We start from the raw sequence: 19,365 nt of genomic DNA, 5'->3' as shown, positions 1-19,365 counted from the left end.
GAAGTAACTGAAAAGAAACGAAAAGCTGGACTTATTTCATCCGCATTGTACAGCTTTGGTGCAAAGCAAACTTAAATTATGTTTATTCAAAACTAAATTCAAAGCTCCTTTTCTTTCACCGCACGATGATACCACTATCATGCATTTTTGATTTTTTACCAACCGCAACTTTTCATTGCAACGCTGGCGAAAGAAAGCTGGTTCGTCATAAAATTGCTATCAGCTCACGTCTCTCTTCGCGCTGCCTATAATTTTCTGCCGCACTGCCGTCCCTAGAGAACCGGCTTAACGAACGCCATTGCCGAAAAGATTTTTCTACCGTAAAGCGCGCCTCGTATGCTTGTTTAATTCTGCATCATGGAAAGGAAAATAAATTTTTCAGCTTCGGTCCGCCCCAATGAGGTTTTATTGTGCCTTTTGCTAGTCTCGGCATACTCGCCGGCCGCGCGCTTAGTTGATAATGATGGCAACGGATTTTGGGAGGCCGAAACGAGACCTGAGAGAGTCACAAATTTGCGCACTTTCAACTTACCAGAAAATGGATGCAAAAAAAAAACCTTAAGCTTCGCTGTGCTTTACAGCAAAACGGACTGGGACGTGTTGCTTGATGGAAAGGAATAAAAGAGATTCGAGTCGCGACGCCGATCCGCAAAATCCTTCCCAAAGAGGTACTACCTAGTAGCGGATGGGAATGTTCTGACTCGTTGGTTCGGGATGGGAATTTATTTGCATTTATTTTAAAGCATTCGGAGCTGTTTCGGAGCTTCAGAGAAGCAGCAGGCAGAGCCAAACTGCGTCTCCTGACAGGCGAGACGAGCATAAATCTTGATCAACGAGAAGAACCAGCAAAATCCTTTCGAAAACTCCACTCGAAGGACAAGATAATACCCCGCAATCAGCAACAGCTACACCAGCAGCCGCAACAGCACCAGTTGAAGCGAAGACGTGCACTCTCCCACCGCCAGGTGATTAATAATGTTGACGCAGCAATAGGAAATAATTTTGTGTGGTATCAATTCGTCGTTTTGGACTATATTACGCGCTTGGGAAAAGGGAGGATGACTTCTTTCTTGTTGAGAGGGTGTTGGCGCTCCCTAAACCCCACGCTGTCAGCGCGGCTCCTCACGTTTCTGCGGGCGGCGTCAATTTGGCGAAGATCTTTATTAATTTTGCAACGGTTTCATATCCTTCCCGGAACGCAATCATAAAGTCATCATGAGCGAGAATGTCAACTTATGAAACGGAGAGCGGCACATAAAGTAGCGACAATTGCGTGCGTTCGTGGAACTGTTGTGAAGAGCTGTCATCAATGTTTGATTCAAACGCCCCGTGGCGCCGATGTCACTCAGACGCACGACGAAATGGGTACAGGTGTCGTAAAAAATAACCATCTTTATTTCCGAACGCATATTCTCGTTAAAAGTCAACATGAAATCAAAGAAACGACAGCGCCCCATACACGCTTGATCGCTTATTTACACTTAAGCTCGAACTATATACAAATACTGATACGGAAGTACTGGTAGCGGGGATCGGATGTGGATGGGAGGGAGGGGGCAAGGGAGGGGAGAGGGATATCTATTCCATATCTGGCCGTCTCGGTTTCGTCCTTGGCGGACAACGGTGATGATGTCAACAACGGTGCGATATTCCTCAAACCATCCTCAAACAACGGTACGCCGACCGATCATGCTAGTCACGGCGCCCAGGACAAGGGCACCGATAAATCCAGCGAAGGAGGCCGCGCTTGTCGCCGCCCCGCTCGCACCAAGTATGCCGGCCGCGGCCAGTCTGCTCGACGCCGGTGTAGTTCCCTCGTACTGATAAACCAACCCATTGTCGGCGAACGGTTCACCGGAAGCACCCGAGTACAGGAACTTACCGTCACTGTTGAACAGGTTGTCCGGGGTGTAGACGTAGCTGAGGGCGCCCGTTTTCGCGCGCAGTATGCGGAAGTTCACCTCGAGCGGGTTGAGACGGCCGGCGACAAAGTTGTGCAGGCGGTTCACCACCACGTACAGGTAGCCCTCATGGTCGATGCCCATGCTGTCCACCCACTGGATGTAGGTCGCATCCTTCGCAATGATCTGCTGGTTCTTCTCCGTGAACGGCTTGTAGCTGTCCCACTTAGCGACGGCATGCTCGCCGAGCAGACCGTAGTACAGCACGCCCTGGTTGTCCATAAACATGCCATCCGTTTGCGACTGCTTGCGACCGTAGTCGACGACCGCCTCGAGAATGTCGCGAGGGGTCGCCCGAGCATTGAACTCTGGGTCGCGCAGTAGCGACGCGGGCAGCGAGTAGATGTGATAGCTGGACAGTGGGCTGTAGTAGACGTTACGCTCGTAGTTCTGACTGTTGACAAGCGTATCCGGCACCGGCTGGTCGGGCGATAGGTTTGGATTGTAGTACGGGCCCAGCGCGATACTGTCGATGTGGATCGAAAAGTTCAGCTCCGTACCGTTGACGGCAAATCGGACCGCGTTGCGGGCGGCGCGCATTGAGTTGTTTTCCCGCACCTTCCACGATCGGGTGAGGCGGCGCGAAAACACCACAATGCCCGGATCAGCACCACTGTTGTCGGTGATGTACGCAAACCCACCGAATGCATCATCGACAACGATCTTGTTGAGGTAGTTGTTGCCCGCCGGAACGACCGACTCCGGGAACTGGTAGCGCAGCATGACGGTACCATTCCGCTTGAGATCCAGCAGGATGATCTTCGGAGGACAAACGACATGATCTTTACCTGTGACGGGAGAGATGAAAACAATTTATAAGAGATCTTGTTTTAGTTCGATATCGATCCGGTAGAAATTCACTCACCACGCGTCAACGTTTCGGTGCGTCCCGAATCGACGACCCACATGATGCCGTGCTTGTCCACGGCAACACCCTGAACGAACTGTAGCGCCGAACAGTTGCCCCGCTCGTTCATCTCCCACGATGGGAAGGGTACGATCTCTGGATCGGTGCGGCCATTGTTTTCTGGTCGCACCACGTACCCGAGAGTGGCCGGCACGCCCGGCAGCATTCGGGGAATGGTCAGATACAGTCGGTTCGCAAACGGCTTACAGTCCGAGATGATCACATTTTTCGGGATGTAGTGTCCACTGTACAGGGCCTGCGCACGCTCATCCTCATTGGTGAAGGCAAAATCGAGCACGTTCCATTCGTACACCACCCGGAACTGCTTTTCGCCGGGCGCGATCGGTACGGACGGTGTCGGTGGACTCAGGCTGTCGAGGGGCGGCGAGCCGTCGTCGCTGCCTTGCTGCGCCAGTGCACATGAGACCACAAGGGCGAACGCAATCAGCTTGCGTCCCAGTGCCATGGTCACGTTGGGTTACGCCCGAAACGGTCAACGTTTTAAATCAATTAATTTGATGTCTCGCCGTAAATGATCGTAACGCTTCACTTTCAACGAGCCTGATGTGTAGGTGACGCTTATGTGTCACAGTGTTTCAGGCACCTTTAAAACAGACAGAGATGATATTGGTGACCTGGTTCTTCTTGCTACGAGCACCGGCCGGACACTGCTGTTGATTCGGAGCTAAAGTCGAACACGGAGCTAGCCGCCCATAATACAGACATACACAAATAGTCACACCTACACACACATACACAGCGTTACACACGAAAACGTACCGCAACTCGGCAAGCGCCAATTATCACTTCACTTGGATCGTGTTTTGATCTAAAACGAAAGACGCAATGAGCGGTGGTGCTGTCGATATCACGAGTTGCTGCTCTGCTCTGTGGGTGGGAATGGCCCGGGAGGGGCAAACGGCAAACTTTAGGACAAGTGCTAGAGAAGCAGAAAAGAAGGTGTTAATTTAATTTGCAATAATTACGCGATCGTTTCACGAGCCTGCGATGACTTTCCGGGGCTCTGCGAGTGTGTGAAGAGGTATCACCACCACCACCGGAGTATGTGTTCCTTGGAACCACTTTTTCTCGCGCTTTTTGCCGCCATCGCAGCTCAGTAGTCATATGCGGCGCCCGAATCGTCGCCAGCAGTCCATCAGCTGAGCGGAAGGTGCTGCAGTACGATTGGAGGTCATCCTAATGTAAATTGCAAGCGACCTTTACACTTGTGCGCGACGGCTGGAAGGCAGTGCGGAACGGAGTGATAAACTTTCCCGCACGTGAAGACCGTGTCAGGCGAAAGAGTGCCAGGGGGAAAGTTTTTCCCCGCAATGAAGGTAGATTCTTGAAAAATTAATTAATATGCTACCAGGCTGCATACCACCGGTTCCGACACACCGATGAACTCACGTGCACCCATGGGTATTCCCGCAAGGATGAAGGACTATGATTGGATAGGCTTCTCTTATGCCCCCCGATGCTCTCTATCTCTCCGTTCATCGATGTGGTACGCTTTTAAAACAATTTCCCTCGGTCGGGCGGGAGCACGGAACAGCGGACTTCCGGCGGGCTGTAATTCATTCTATTTTATTACTTCCGCAACGATGGGAAGTAGTGGACGTGCAACGGGAACGATCGCTACGCTCGCTTCCGGTCGCGTGTTTCGGTATATCAGTTCCCGAGTGGAAAAGTTTCGCGCTCGCTCGCCCACGGGGCAAGCTTCAAAGCGTCGGGCGCATCATTGGGTTGAAGCTGTGCTGGAGGGTTTTTTGTTGTTGTTCTTGTGCTGTTGTTTCTGTGCGGTGCAAATAATTGCCATTTTTCATTGCAATTATGCTTAATTTTAAAGCGGGAAATGGGCGGTTTTCCTTTACCATGTACGTTGAACTAAACATTACTCATCGCCGGAGTTGAAGGATACTTTCCTTTTTTCTGACATCTATTAGTAGCTTCACTGATGCATTAAAGAGGTAACAGTTTGGTTCGAACAATCTGATCATCGACAAAGACCAAAAAGAGTCATCCGTCAACAATTTAGGTGAGAGGCGTACTTGACTTGTGGTAACAAAAGTCAAGCTAGCGCAAAAATTCCTCTCCCACCGCACAAAAACACCCCAGCTTGTCGGACGCACCTCCGGCCCTGGCGCTGATAGGATAAATTCGGTCCGCTAGTTGAATAAATTTGAATAATTAAATTATGCCATTATTTGCATTCGGTGCATACCACGTACCGTGGCCGTTTAACGGCGGTAAATCATTTAGTAATGGTCCGGAGCGCCCCGACAATGGTCCCGGGGATCGATGCGCAGTGGCAAAAATGGTGCAAAGCGTGTGCTCTCGATGTGTGACACACAACCAGTGGAAGACTTGAATTTTCCTTTTGCTGTTTTACAGTAAACTTTTGTTATGAGCAAGGAGTTGTTTGTTTTCGCACTTTGCGTATTTCTATTTTTAAAATCAAAAAGATAAACACGTGGTTTGTTATCAGACGCGCGACGGTCGCTTTAATATGCGATGCACGAAGCTGCTGACAGCACCGATGAAACTGAAACGAATTTGGTGCAAAATATTTTCTTCGGCGTCTGCGTTCGATGAACAAGGGGTTTCGATTAGCACTTCGGGCAGCTATAAGCAGCTGTAAGGTAATCCTACTTCAAACGGACGGCAAATGAACACATAATTAATCAAACTGTTTACGAGCGATCGGCAGGATCGCTTTGGACTGCGTTGGTAACTGCGGATGAATTCTTGCATTATCACACGCTGCTGCAGTTATTGAGCGGCAATGGCGGATTTAATTGTCCTTTGATTGATTGCTATTTGCTGAATCTTCCGAATGCAGCTGAATTTGACACGGTACAACATGCTGGGCAGCTTGGCTGTGGAGCATTGCAAAGCCCTGCTATAACTTTGCTCTTAAGCATGACATCAAAGTCAAGTGCATTCGGTACCATTCTACAAGCTAATAATAGCCTATTCCCCTGCTATGATAGCATTCCAATACACCACATTATTAACGCCAGCTCCTTCCCCACCTGCTGCTTACAATCTCATAAACCTGGGCCGCGCGAATCCCGGCCACCCATTACGGGGGCAATTATTTGCTTAAGCTCGATGTCAATCTTTGCCTCCCTCGTCTTGAGTTCGGTGTGCCGTGCCGAACGTCAAACGCAATCACGCTGACCGGCTCGTGTCACGCTGGCGGTGATTTGTTTTCGCCGTGATTGCGTTGATGTTGGCGACGAAATGTACCGAAAGGAGGGTCCCTTGTTATACCGTACGGCTGTGCCAGCTTACGCTTCACCGAGGCAGGAGAACCGTTTAACGAAGCAACAAACAATCATGATCGAAGATATCGTACAAGCTACCCTTTCTCGCATCCCGCTGTCCCCACGAACGAGTCCCGCCATCGTTTGCCTCAATGGGTCTGATTGATTGATCTCATCTCGTAATCATTAGGCGGCTCCTCCAACTCTTCTCCCGGGGGTTACAGAGTGAGGGGAGTGCGGGGCGCCTACTAGAGTCGCATACATTTGCGCACAATTAATTCACACGTCGATTGCAGGGTTCGGTTTTCTCACCACGAGATCGAGTTTGCGAGTGGACAATTAATTCCCCCGTGATGCTCCACCCTCTGGGGGGAGTTAATCGTGGGAAACTCGTGCTGCCATGCCGATCGTTGCCTTCCGAATGCAAATCTAATAACGTGCGGCATAACATCTGCACACTGCAGGGAGCACGGTGACTCACAGAGGTTTCAGCAGGGTTCCGAACGCAGCCGTAGGTGATGCTAGCTTTTCTGTTTCGTATTATTAACATGTCTGGTTGATATCTCGTGCTCACAATATGGACACAAAGTTTCGTCGCTTTGCTTGCTTCCGAATGGTGAAACTCGCCTTGGCTCAATGTCACAGTGATAGCCTCTCCGTAAGGACAGGGTGTGTACCCCAGACGGTACAGGAAATGGACACACACATACACATACGCAAACAGCTGGCCAGTTCAATGGTACCACACATCGTTTGTTAAAGGCCGCAGTTGTTTAGCACCACCAGAGCACCCGCATACATCACACGCTTCATGACACTTTCGAACACCGTCAAAGTGTGCCCCAAAAGGGCCAAAGATAGTCACACAAACACTTTCCTCCGTCGGATTTCCCCTCCTCCCACCTCCAATCCTCTTTGTGTATTTTTTTTTATTATTATCGTCCATCGTCCGTCGCTTGCGCAAGTCTTTCATGTGTATGCTCGGGCACGCACAAACAGTCACATGGTCTGTATGTGCGGGGCTATGTTTTTAATTTCTTCGCTTGAAACCATTTTCACTTGGAATTTTGAGCCCTCACCATCGACCTTCGAGCGAGGGTGTGTATTGCACGGCACGGTTCCGTCGACATTCCCTTCCGGAAGTTTGCTCGCACACACCAACACGGAGCTAATATGCACACAGCCATCTCACTTAACTCACTTCCGAACGGCCGACTGGGAGCGGATGGGGGCGGCCGTGTGGCTCACACACTCAAAATAACCTCCAATTTGATATCACACGCGCAAAACAACTACAAAGCTAAAAGCAATAATTTAGACCCACTCGTCCGGTGTCCGATGGGGCCGATCGTTATGATGGTTAACCTCGCCAATGGTAGCCAACCTGCGAAGAGGCCGGTGCGTGACACAATTTTTTAAATAACCAACTCAAAAAACACACACACTCACACCCTCGACAAATCGGTACCGGTACGGGGCCACGGGTGCTTGTTAACGTTAGCGTGTTGCTGCAAGATCATCCGAACGACAACTGAGCGCCAACGCCGGATATCGAGGTGTAGATATACACTTCGACCGTGCTAGACGTTGCTTCCACCCGGTGGATGCTCTCACTTCTTCCTTTGAAGAATCTCGCACATGTGAGCCGTGCTCGGATTGATCGCGCATAATTGAGGGGCAAGCGTCGGCCCTTCGACTGGCTTGTCTTATTTGCACCGGTGGGAGAAGGAATGCGGATTGGAATGGGGCGGGAGATGCGAAAAAAACAACAACCCAAAAAAAGGGGGAGCGGGGTGAATTATTATGCGTCTTAATTGTTGCGTTTTTTCATTGCGGGAAAGACATTTATAACCACTTGTTGGTCCGAGATTGTTTGATAGAATCGGAAAACGAATAAAGCGAGATCTGATAGGGTTGAGTTTTACACGAAGCTGACAACACTATGGAACACTACTCCAACAGAACTCCTCAAGTGTTATTGAAATTCTTCATACCCATTACATCAGGTGGCATCTTTCTGAGACAAATTTGACCGCATGTGAATAGGTGAGTTGCTTGTGTTTGCTATAGAGCTACAAAATAGCCATTCAAAGCCACAATGTAGAGCGCGATTGGCTGCTTGCGGTTACTTTTTTGATGTTCAGCTCTACATCACCTAGTCGATCATAATGGTCCTACATGAGCTAGTCGTACATTGTCCATCAACACCTAGAACGGGCACCAAAGTGGAAATCTTCAAATGATTTGAGAGCTTCTTGGGGTGTATTGATAGGCACAAGGAATCGTTTGATCTGCTGGCGAGAGCATTTTGTTCTGTTTGAAGCAGGTTTTTTTTTTAATTTCACTTTTGCTATGCCTTCACCACTTTAATCAATCTCATTTCCAGTCATCTGTATTCCGCTGTGTCGATTGGTGTAAGGAAATCGAAATTACTTTGTTGTCAGTTAGATCGATTTTATGAACCCCTTTTTATGGCTTTATGACAGCATCGCTTCTACAAAGCTTGGTACCGGTAGACTCGGTAGACTATTGACTACTACCGTCTAAGACCTCCACACTCATTAGCGCTGCGTACGTGAGTGACGTTTATCGGTAAGTGAAATATTATCTCATATATGTGAGTCCATCCAGCACTCGAATGCATCCGACGTGTGCTCAGACAGCAGGGCAAACCAACAACCCTTACTGTCTTGCTTCTGAATCACTCAGAATCGCACCGTTCTACGTTATATAAGACGGAAAACATTCCCACGATCATCCCGGACCCATGAGGTATACTACCTTCCCAACGACCAACGACTTGCATCGATTCGAATTATTAGCTGAGTTACCTCCACACACGCTGGATAGATTGTGGCACAGAAATAGTTTTTCATGACATGAATACTAAATCAGTGTAACTAATTGCAACTCGCACTCGCTCAGTGTGTTCGCATTAGGCGTCAACGTGAATCGACAACGCGTTGTATTGTAATTATAAACTACATTAGCTCCCAGCAAGTGACGGTATCGTCAATGTGCAGGTGACGGTGACGGGACACGATTTGTTTACAATTAGGAATAGAAAGAGGGAGAGCGTGAAAGAGGGACACAGCCGGTAGGGGCGGAGGGTTTCGGAGGTTAAGCCGCGATGACTCGCATTCAGTCGCGGAAGCTGGAACGGATGGATAAAGGAAGGTGACTGGCTAGCATGGTGCTCGCTTGCTTCGCTTCGGCGACGATAGGAGGAGGCCCATCAGATATGGACTGGCAGAATGCGACTCGATACGGTTTCACTCGCCATATCGCTCGACCGGTAACGTTTATCGTTTTGGCGCTGACAGGATACAAAGTTCCGAGAGTTAGTTTCAGTAATTATAGCCCCGGGAGTTTGGTGGAACGTCGTCATTCGTGGTGTATATAGCTGCCCACCGGTAACCGAACGCTCCTTGAATCCCCTTCCGGTAGCGGTGATACTTTTTAGCAATCTAGGATGGTATTGCGCACCAGGGGCTCTAAGTTGGCGGCACGGACAAATGACAACCCCTTCCCAGGCTTACTCGAGGCGAGCTGATTTGAATTTGCTCTCTATCGGTTCTATCGGCTGCCCCCAGTTTGATGAGCCGCCCGACCATGACTCGGCTAGCTGACCGCTCCCTTCTTGACTCGTCCTCCGTTGGGGGTCATTTCATACGCTTTAATAGGCAGCCACTTCATTTGCCTTTGATTTACCCGGGCCCAGCCAGTGTGGGAATGGTTACGGTGGTCGCGTCGACACTCTGGTTGTAAAAAGGGCTACAGCAAGGGAGAGGAAGCACACATAAATGATAGCGTTTATTTTGATTGAAGAATAATTTATCAACAAAAAGAGAGTAGTTCGTAGGTGTGAAAGGTTCAACGAGCACAGGTTGATAGCACGTTACTGAAATGTGATTATAGTTAATTGGGTTCGTTTTGTTTTGTTCTGTTTGGCGCTTCACCCAAGTGCGTTCGGTTCGTTTTCATTATCTGTGGCGCACCATCAAATGCAAAACGGGTTGTTAGTGGGTTGTATTGGGGCAATAAAAAATGAACTCATTTTTCACTCGATGAACAAGTTTTCCATCGCGTCAAACTGTCAGTTTGTTATGAATAATCGTTTGAAAGGGTAAATATTGTGCGGTTGCAATTATTATTTTTTCTTTCTGCGTTGTTTATGGTTTTATTTTGATGGTAATGATAAAAATATTAGCTTTTATCAGGGATATTATTTTTTTTATTTTTGTTATGTTTGATCAACTCGAACGACTCAATAACATACCCGTCATGGGTTCAAGCCTAGAATGAACCGTCCCCCCCGTAGCAAGGATTGACTATCCGGTTGCGTGGTAATGAATTCAGTCTTGAAAGCCTGTGAAGGCCGGCTTGTCCGCGTAGGACGTTACGCCAAATAGGAGAAGAAGAAGAAGAAGATGTTTGGTGTGATTTAGTTGAAAAAACTTTTCTTATTTTTTGTAATTTTTGTAAATTGTTATTTCCAGTTTTTTTGTATGCTGCTTGATGTTTCTGTTTGTATTTCTTGATATATTTGGATAAATCATGATATTTATGAGATTCGAGTGTTTTCAATTTATATCAGTTTCATTTGTTTGTTTTATAGATAAATTGGAGGATGTTTTACATGATTTTTGTTTAATTCATTGTTTTTTTACTGTTATTTAACAGTATTGCCATTGCTCTACTTCCAGGATGAAATGTTTTCCGTTCCTATTCTATTATTCTCCTTATTTTCAAAGAACATGTTCATGTGTTAATTCCGATTCTTTTTAGAAGAAGCTTGAATATGTTAATTTAGCATGATTAATACCTCATTTTGATTAAATTTTTTTATTTAGAGATAAATAAGTATTTCTTTGTTTCGAATATTTCCTGTCAGATTTTACAAATTATACCTGTCTTAGCAGTGCCTTTATTAGTACTTTGTTCAAACAATAATGTAAGCTCCGTTATGTTTACTCCCAATGTCCCCCGTTAAAACCATATTTATCACGGAATCAACGGAAGTCCATCAGACTCACCACCTCTATCCTTGTTTGCATCCGGCCAATGTAAGATCATGTCGCTTCTCCACAGTATGTCCCCAATGGCAGTGTCAAGTTCAGACTCGCCGTTGTGCGGCAAAGCTTCGCCAATCCAAATGCTTCCCATGCGTAGCGCCGATAAAGGACCGCAGCGATCAACATTCCCATACGGTCAAATGCAATGCGAATAGAGCGGGCCGTATGGATTGAACCGCTCGAGAGATGGATTTGGCCACTCACGCTTAAACTGGTTTTTATCGTGCGCGTCTCCAATGTCCATCGGCCACCCGCCCCGCCAAAGCGTGCGCTTGTGACGTCGAACGGAAGCGGTGCGTTCAGCAACGAAGGCATGAAAAGGCGCTCAGCCGGTGCGCGTGGATTAAGCGATCACGATCACACACTGGGGCTGATCACGACGATGATGACGATCGACCGAATGACCGAACTACGTAGCATCGGCCCGCCTGTTCACACTCCGTGCAGGCTCCGTTCCGCATCATTCGGTGGTTCGCGGCACATGCGGTGCCTCGAGTGCCCGTTTAATCCATCTCCATCACCCGGGCACCTTCGACGGTGATTTGCTCGAGTGGTTTGCTCAGTTGTTCACTTTATTTGTACTTCCTCTGGTGTTTGTTTGTTGGATGTTGGTTTTGTGTATGTGTCTACGTGCCGCATTGCTTCACAAAACCGCGCAATGTTCTCGATGCTCATCGGGAACAGGTTCGAGTTCACCTTGCGATTCTCGCTGGTGCGTATTTATCGGTCATTGATTGTGGTTTGCAAATGGAATGTCGATGGTAACGTGTTTGACATTATTAAAATATTATTGGTCTATTGCTTAAGTTACAGAAACCATTTACGAAATGCTATTCTGTCATATGTAGGAATCATATCTGTTTCCAGGTCGACGTTGATACGCTTAGTATCAACCTTCATATAAATAACGCAAACATAATATCTTAATTTTGATCATCATCAGGCAATTACCACCTGTCGGCAATGCCATCCATTTGCACGTAATATTAGCATGGTTCTAAAAATAAATTTCGAACTAACAGTCTTATTAGCGTTTGCGAAACACGCCGGGAAGGCGTGATTAATTCCGTGAAAACATACAATACTTGACAATCATGTTCATCCCACTTATCAACAACTTTTTCGGGACAATATGAAAAGTATCTATGACGCCAACTTTTCCTCTTAGCAAGTGGTAGCTGGGACAGAAAAGTGGTGTCTCCAATAGTCGCAATGGTATTTTTAGCATTTCCCCGAACCATGTTGGGTCAAATACTGGATGTAATGACTGCCATCATGTTAAAAGAAAAGATTTTTTGTAGTGGAATTGAAATCATTTGTAACTCTATGCAACACAAAGGATATAAAAAAAGCAATTCAATAACAAAAACTATACATGTTCGACACAGTTCTATACACTGTCCTGACGTGTAAAATGGATAAACGGTACATTACACACAACTTATTGCTCAAATCATTATTGTTACTGCAAAGCCAGACCATTCATTCGTATTGCTTTTTTTTAGCAATAATATGAATGGATGCAATATCAAACAGTGTCCATTTTTGTGTCAGACAAACAACGATTGATTGTTGAAAAGTATGCAATTAAATTGCTTCTTTTTTACTCTTTTTGCATTTACACGAGTGTTTACACGATGCTGCACAATCAAAGAGATATCAGCAGCGTCATAAACATGACGTTAGTTTGTAAAGTGCAAATCCATAAGCAGGCCAGCCATTAAAACACCTAACAACCTGCCAACAAGTTGCACTTTGTCAAATCACGCCCAAAGAATGAACGGACGCATAGTGTGCACTTGCCGTCGTTGAATGTGTCAAAAGAACAAACGAAATCTTCATCTGTTGGATGTTGTGTTCGGTCTACGGAAGGTAGGAGAAGAAGCATGCTACAACTGCGTAGTCTGACATGTTATTCATTTTGTCAGCAAACCCTTTTCCCCGTTTTAATCTTCCAAGAAGGGATTATTACAAAACTCATTCATGGGAAAGGGATAGAGGGAAAGAAAGGATGAAGGAAAAAACAAAAAGCTAGTGAGTGCGTTTCACTTTTTTGGGTTGAATTTTCTGCAAGCTATCAACAACTGTCCCCACCATCGTTCGTTTATGATTTTTTTTTCCATCCATGGTGTACGCCCGATGTCAAAAGGCACCGATGTTGGATGCTGCAGTTGGGGGGACAAAAAGAAAAGAAGCAAGCAAGCATCAATTGTATCGTAATTAATTATGCTTGAGCTATGTTCGTGCTGACTCTTTTCTCTTTTTATTTTTTTGTTCTTCGCGTGTTGCCGTGTCATGTTTTTGGCCTTGTTTGGGGATGTTTTCTTTGGGATTGGGCTAGGCTAAAATTATAAAAAAAGCAGATGCATCCGGATGTTGATGGCTGTTTGTTGAATCATTACGCTAGAGTTTTTGCTAAGGTTGGATGTTTCATGTATTTTTGTCGTTTGACACGATTGGTAGGATTGGAATGTTTTCCGGTTGATAATGTAGGACATTTTTTGTTGCTGTAGATCTACAGATACAGCAGCTATCTTTCGAGGTTAACTGTTGACCATGGTATATGATAAATGAATATTGTAATTACCATGACTCGCTGTGAGAAAGAATGCATGAAACGTAATGCATAATATGTATCTACGGTGCTACATTTTTAATAGAATGATGATAAACGATTCGTTAAATATTTATAGTGTTTGTTTTCAAAACATACAATGAAGGTTTTTGTTTTATTTTATTCAATGAAAGTGAAACTTCTATATGACGATAAAAAAAAACACTAAACACACAAACAGCAGTTCCGCCACTGACCGCCATAAAAAATAGGGTGTCCAATTTCTTGTTCCCAATGTGCCCTTCCAACGTATTACTTTATCCATTTATTGCCTTCCCGAGCCACAGCAACACCGGCATGAACTGACAAGGTAGTTAGTTTTGGGGTGAAAGTGTTAAAAAGCTAAACCCGTGAACCTTTCGTGTGCAGTGTGATGAATTTTCTCTCAATTTATACCGCCGGATCATAAACAAAAAGGTTCATCAAAAGCGCACCAGACGAGAGTGAGAGTCGGTCTGGAAGGTAGATAAGAAACATCTTAGCATTATTAACCTGTGGCCCCCAAAACTGCGGAACAAATGGTAGTCTTTTTGTGTATATGTGTGTGGGTTGTTTTTTGTGCTTACGTGGACAAATCCTGGATTGAGAAGGTGATGGTGACCGGTGTAAGACGGTTTTGTGATGAGCTTTGACAAACCATTGTTCAGAAGATAGAAGCGATTACGTAAATGCAACGCGCTCTGTGTGTGCCTTTACGCTGCGACGAACGTGTGCAGGGACATCTTACACTGTTTGCTGCCGGACACCTTAAGGGATGCGGACAGCGGTGGTTGAAGGCTACGCACGATCGAACCCGGGCTACCTGCATATACCAACTACGTGTCTCTTTGATAATTAAGTAAGATAACTCTTCTGGGACGCAACGGCCCGGCTGCAAGTAGAATTTTAATACTGCACTCTGTGGGTTTGTTTGACTGTGCGATTCGATGTTGAAGGTATCGTGGTGTACAATGGTGGATAGCATTGCTCGCGAAGGTGGACGGCGAACTGCGCGTCTGGTCGCACAAACGCCAACCGACTTGATCTTTTGCCGTCCGTTCTGGCACGTGGATATATTTTTACGAGTTATTGTTACAGCTTTGCATATTCATTGTGTGACCGGTAACTAGTACCATCAGCGTGTTGCGGAGTAGCTGGTTATGTTTGTGGACAAGTAAATAAACATGATTCCTCGTAAATAGAAAATGAGTCAAGGTCAAACGCTTACTTCCGTGTCTCACGTACAAATCAACAGGAAAATTTATTCCTTGACAGTTTCATGACAGTAATTTCACCGGAAAAATAACTAGCGGATGGAACACTTTTATAGTCCAATGAACAGCAAGAGTTGAAAGAAAGTTCAAATGCAACTTGAAAACATCTGCAATGTCTTGTGAATAGACACTCCGATGAAAGCTATACGAAATAGTAAATGTGTTACTATTTAAAAAGATAGATGTGGAATTTTAAAAATAAGTTTATTGTGCGGAATGTATTCTTTGACTTGATTATTTTGGTACTACCAAGTTCTTGCTAAAAGCAATAGATGAAAGATGGCACGGAATTTGTAAGAAATTATTTATTTTGTTAGGGACCTGTTAACTTTAGACACAGAATTCAATTTTAACCATCATCTGCAATCATTTGGAATCAAACCGGCAACTGTGTATCATATGGTACATCTTTGTACACATTGCGTATATTGATCGTATTGATTTTATTCTTCTTTTTTGCTATGATACAGAGAAATTATATTTATTTCAAATATTAAATAATGAACAAATCGTAATAGTAGAACATTTTCTATGCACAAATGCACAAAATCTATAGAAAGATACATTCAATTTATTAGAAATCTTTAACGTTGAAACTAAGGGATTGGAAAAGCTTAGTATTCAGCGAAACTTTCAAATCGATATTTCAACTCAAACCACCGAGACAGTACAATAACCATTTGCAATCGATCACAAGTTCAATTAACTGACCTGATTCCTGCAAAATCGATCGCACTCTGCACACATACGCAGAGCGCACACATAGAATCAATCATTTGCCAATTTCCATCCCCAATTTCAAACAGCCTGGTTGAAGGGAATGGCATATGCATGTCTAATACATTATTCAATCAGTTCAATGTTCGGCAGACGGCAGACGCTTGTCATGTAAATCCGTTTCCCGATCGGAATATCCTGTTTGCCGTCGGTAAACAGACGCCCGGTTTACTAGAGACGCCCACATAGAGCATCGGATATATTGTCTTTGGAGTGTTGTGTTGTAAGAAACGCATACAATGAAAATCAGTACCGTCCGCACGGTAAAGCTCAAAATGTTCATGAACACTCGTCACTGGCATAAAACAAATTCGTTCAAATGAAGCATGAAATGAACAATCATTTATCACGCAACGTTGTGTTTCTATCGTAGTATTTTTTTGTTGTTGTTGAAAGCAATTGTTGTTGCCGAAACAAAGAAGCGAGAATATAACGAGCGCGTTGCACCGAGATATTGATTGGATATTGATAGTCCGAACGTATAAAGCAGAGGGTATCGTTTTATTGTTGGAGTGAAACGAAAAAAAAAAAAACGAAAACAGACAAAGGGAAGATAAAATATTAAATTGATCATATGAGCAAATTGAAGATTGATTGTTGCGAAACAATTGAACGGTGAAATGTGCGCTTAAAATGCACTCCTCAGCACCATTAACCGCTGGCTGACCCGCGTTCAATCGTAACGTGTGCTTTTACATGAAAATGCTCTTTTGCAAAATACCAACCATAAACAGGGACCGTTTTTTAGCACTTCTTCGTTACCGCCTTGCCGCTTTACTTCACAACCACGTGTGAACTGAACTGGAAGGATGGAAGAAAGAATAATTTTTAAAAGCTCATCTCCCCGCTTAAAGGAGTTATGTGGCGAATTTCGTGAAAATGAAATCTATTCGTATTGTTACAATCATGGTAAAAAGCAAACAATTCCTTTATTTTGTTGTCTGCAGGCAGAGGGAAAATCTGTTGTCGAAAGCACTTGAACCGTACGATCGTAAAGATTTCGTCTGCGTGAAACTGCGCCATAAAACCGGGCCACGTACTATTTACATTCAAATTTATTAGCCAAAAGCGAAGTGATTTGAGAGCTGGCACGTAAGGGTGGAGTGTGGAGAGTATGTTTCGGGGACGGGGGGAACCGACCCGTTGACATGTCTCCGTCGTGGCGTAGGCCAACAGCAGGGCACGTCGTCTGGGAGGAAATAATGTGTCCTTATCGTTAAGAAACCGGAAACGAACGGAAGAGTGTGACCGTGTTGCCATCGTCTCTGTGAAATCGGAATCTTTTTTCGACCGGGAAGGCGGCTTGGAAGAGGGTGTTTAAGCGTTGGCGTTTGTATTTGTGCTCAGCAACGGTTATAACCCTCAATTAGAAATTTGATTGGCCGTTTCAGCTTTACGGGAGCAAAAGGCGCACCCCATTAGGTTAAGTGTTGGAACCATTTCCAACCGGGAAGGAATCGATAGGAGGAAGAGGAAGAGTAATGTTTGCAGGACGTAGGTAGGTACTGGGGACCCTGGTACACTTCCGCAAGCTGTGCGGATTCAAGCGATTAAGTTTAAGTGGTGTTATTCTATAACTATTATCATGATTGTCGTACGGTCACCTAAACATAAATTCCCACCCTCACATACGAGGACCGCACGCATTCCGCAGTTTTCAATACCGTTTCGCTTGGTTGAAAGTCGACACTGCTTGTCGTCTTCGTGCCCGTTTTTCCTGGCAGGGGTGTATTGCTCCAGAACGGTATTGCGGCCAGGAAGCTCTTTGGGGGCTCATTTATTTTAAGGATACCACCACCAGTACAGAACCCGATGACAGCCACCATTGCCCGCCAGTATGGAGTTAGTCGGGTATGAGGGTTTTCCTCGAGGAAAGCTACGTTTAGCTCTCTTTGTATGTTTCTCTCTTGCTCTTTCCCACTCATTGTTGTTTTCATTGAAAATTATAAAAATGTTGACTGCATTTACGTGATTCGAGTGCAAAATGGGCGCTTAAATTGGCTTCTTTCATGGGAAAGATCGGTTGTTGAGACAAGGAAGCCAAACGTCGCTGCCCGTCTAGGCGGTAATGCTGTTTTATTTGCTTTGCTTTGCCAAAGTGAGAACACTTCCGAGGAAGAGGAAATGGTTCTAAAATATCGTTAACCGTCGCATGCATGTCAAAGGGCTGGCGGAGGTAAAGATGATAATAGCATTGCAGCTATTTTTTTCTGCGCATATCACTGCTTAGTACGGATTCTGTTTTCATCGGTATGGTTTTAGCTATTGTATGTTTTGCATGTCAAAACATAAATCATAAAAATAGTTTATTTTTAAGATGCAAGCACAGTTATTGGCTTTAAGGTGAGTTCTTTGTAAAGCTATTTCGGGAGTTCTTTGTTTTGGCAGAACTCACTTTATTTTTAGGTTTAGTTGAAAAAATGATTCAAAACAATATAAATCAAAGGTTAGTGGTCTCACAGAATCAGTAAAATTCATTTATTTATTTATTTTTGATTCTTTCTCAGTAAATCAAACTAATCAACAAGCTTTTTAGATTCATTTAATTAAATTTCGAATGTGTTTAAATACAGTACAGAAGAATTTAGTATCTGTTAAGTAATTAAACCACTTACGCTTTCATTGTTCTAATTGGTTACATGAGTAAAGGTTCAATGAAGTCTTTTTATAAAAACGACTTAGTAAAATTATCACTTAAATGTGTTTTTCGATTCATTTTTCTTGATCAGGTAAATTAGAAAAGGCCATCTGATTGCTGAAAATTGCAATGAGATTTCCTTTAAGTTACATTGTGTATGTAATGATTATAACAATATATTAAAGCTACATTTTACATTACTAGACACACACACGCACCATTCTTGGTCATTTATATAATCGTATTTTAGATTATGTCATATATTGCGATATGTTGCCTTCTTCACTTACACACACACTCCTGTCCATCCAAAGGCTTTAATACGTAATCACTTTACACACCATGGCTGGTACAGTGGCTTTTAGAAAACGGGAAGAAGGCGTGGACGCGTGTTGAACGCCACCGCATGTATGGGCCGAGAATTAATATCATCATCATCATCATCAGCCGCACAACTTGCAAGAAACGGACAAGACACTTTGCCTTCTCCGGTGGATGACGGCTCAGAGGCAGTGAAGGCCTAGCGGTGTCTATCTGTTTTGGTCAAGGTTAAGCTGACCGTTGTGAATTATGAATTCCACTGTCGCCTTACCATGCATTGTTAATGGAGTTGAGTGAGTGTCGTAGTGGATGGTTTCTCTTCCTAAAGTGTTTGAGAGTTTGATGAAATTCACTATACTAGAATTGTGGCTAGTAGGTATGTGCGCTTATATGATGGTATGCGATTGGTATGCACCTTTTTGGTGGTATCCATTTTCTTCATATTTATCGTTATTTGTTAAATTAATAGTAAAATATTCAATCGAAAAAAAGCACTATAGAAAATTAAAAGTTTACAGTAAAAGCTTCGTCCATAGTTTTTTTCAAAATC

At 44.6% G+C, this 19,365-nt stretch overlaps 2 protein-coding genes across 33 annotated transcripts in view; one reads left to right on the top strand and one right to left on the bottom strand.

Annotated features, from left to right (window-relative positions):
• The window catches only part of LOC1275271 (hemicentin-2), a 221,352-nt gene that overhangs the window by 126,066 nt on the left and 75,921 nt on the right, over nt 1-19,365 (top strand). The gene's annotated exons all lie outside the window — the stretch shown is intronic.
• On the bottom strand, nt 1,367-7,737 carry LOC1275273 (protein yellow). Of its 14 annotated transcripts, none has more exons than XM_061659550.1 (3): nt 7,587-7,737; nt 2,827-3,808; nt 1,367-2,749 (listed from the first exon to the last, which is right to left on the bottom strand). In XM_061659550.1, exons 2-3 carry the CDS (start codon nt 3,332-3,334, stop codon nt 1,665-1,667), a joined length of 1,593 nt encoding a protein of 530 aa, XP_061515534.1. In that variant the 5' UTR covers nt 3,335-3,808; nt 7,587-7,737; the 3' UTR covers nt 1,367-1,664. The 14 variants fall into 14 exon arrangements, with proteins under 14 accessions (XP_061515534.1, XP_061515539.1, XP_061515543.1 ...); XM_061659555.1 differs by having other exon boundaries at nt 7,606-7,705; XM_061659559.1 differs by having other exon boundaries at nt 2,827-3,697; nt 7,606-7,703.

Source organism: Anopheles gambiae, chromosome 3, assembly GCF_943734735.2.
Source record: "Anopheles gambiae chromosome 3, idAnoGambNW_F1_1, whole genome shotgun sequence".
Classification (NCBI taxonomy): Eukaryota; Metazoa; Arthropoda; class Insecta; order Diptera; family Culicidae; genus Anopheles; species Anopheles gambiae.
This window is presented reverse-complemented; position numbering and strand designations above follow the sequence as displayed.

Excerpts from the sequence above, each read along its gene's own strand:
- LOC1275273 (XM_061659550.1), bottom strand. The coding sequence starts at position 3,334 with ATGGCACTGGGACGCAAGCTGATTGCGTTCGCCCTTGTGGTCTCATGT. Across the intron at positions 2,750-2,826 it reads CACCGAAACGTTGACGCGTG|GTAAAGATCATGTCGTTTGT; the intron begins GTGAGTGAATTT and ends CTCCCGTCACAG.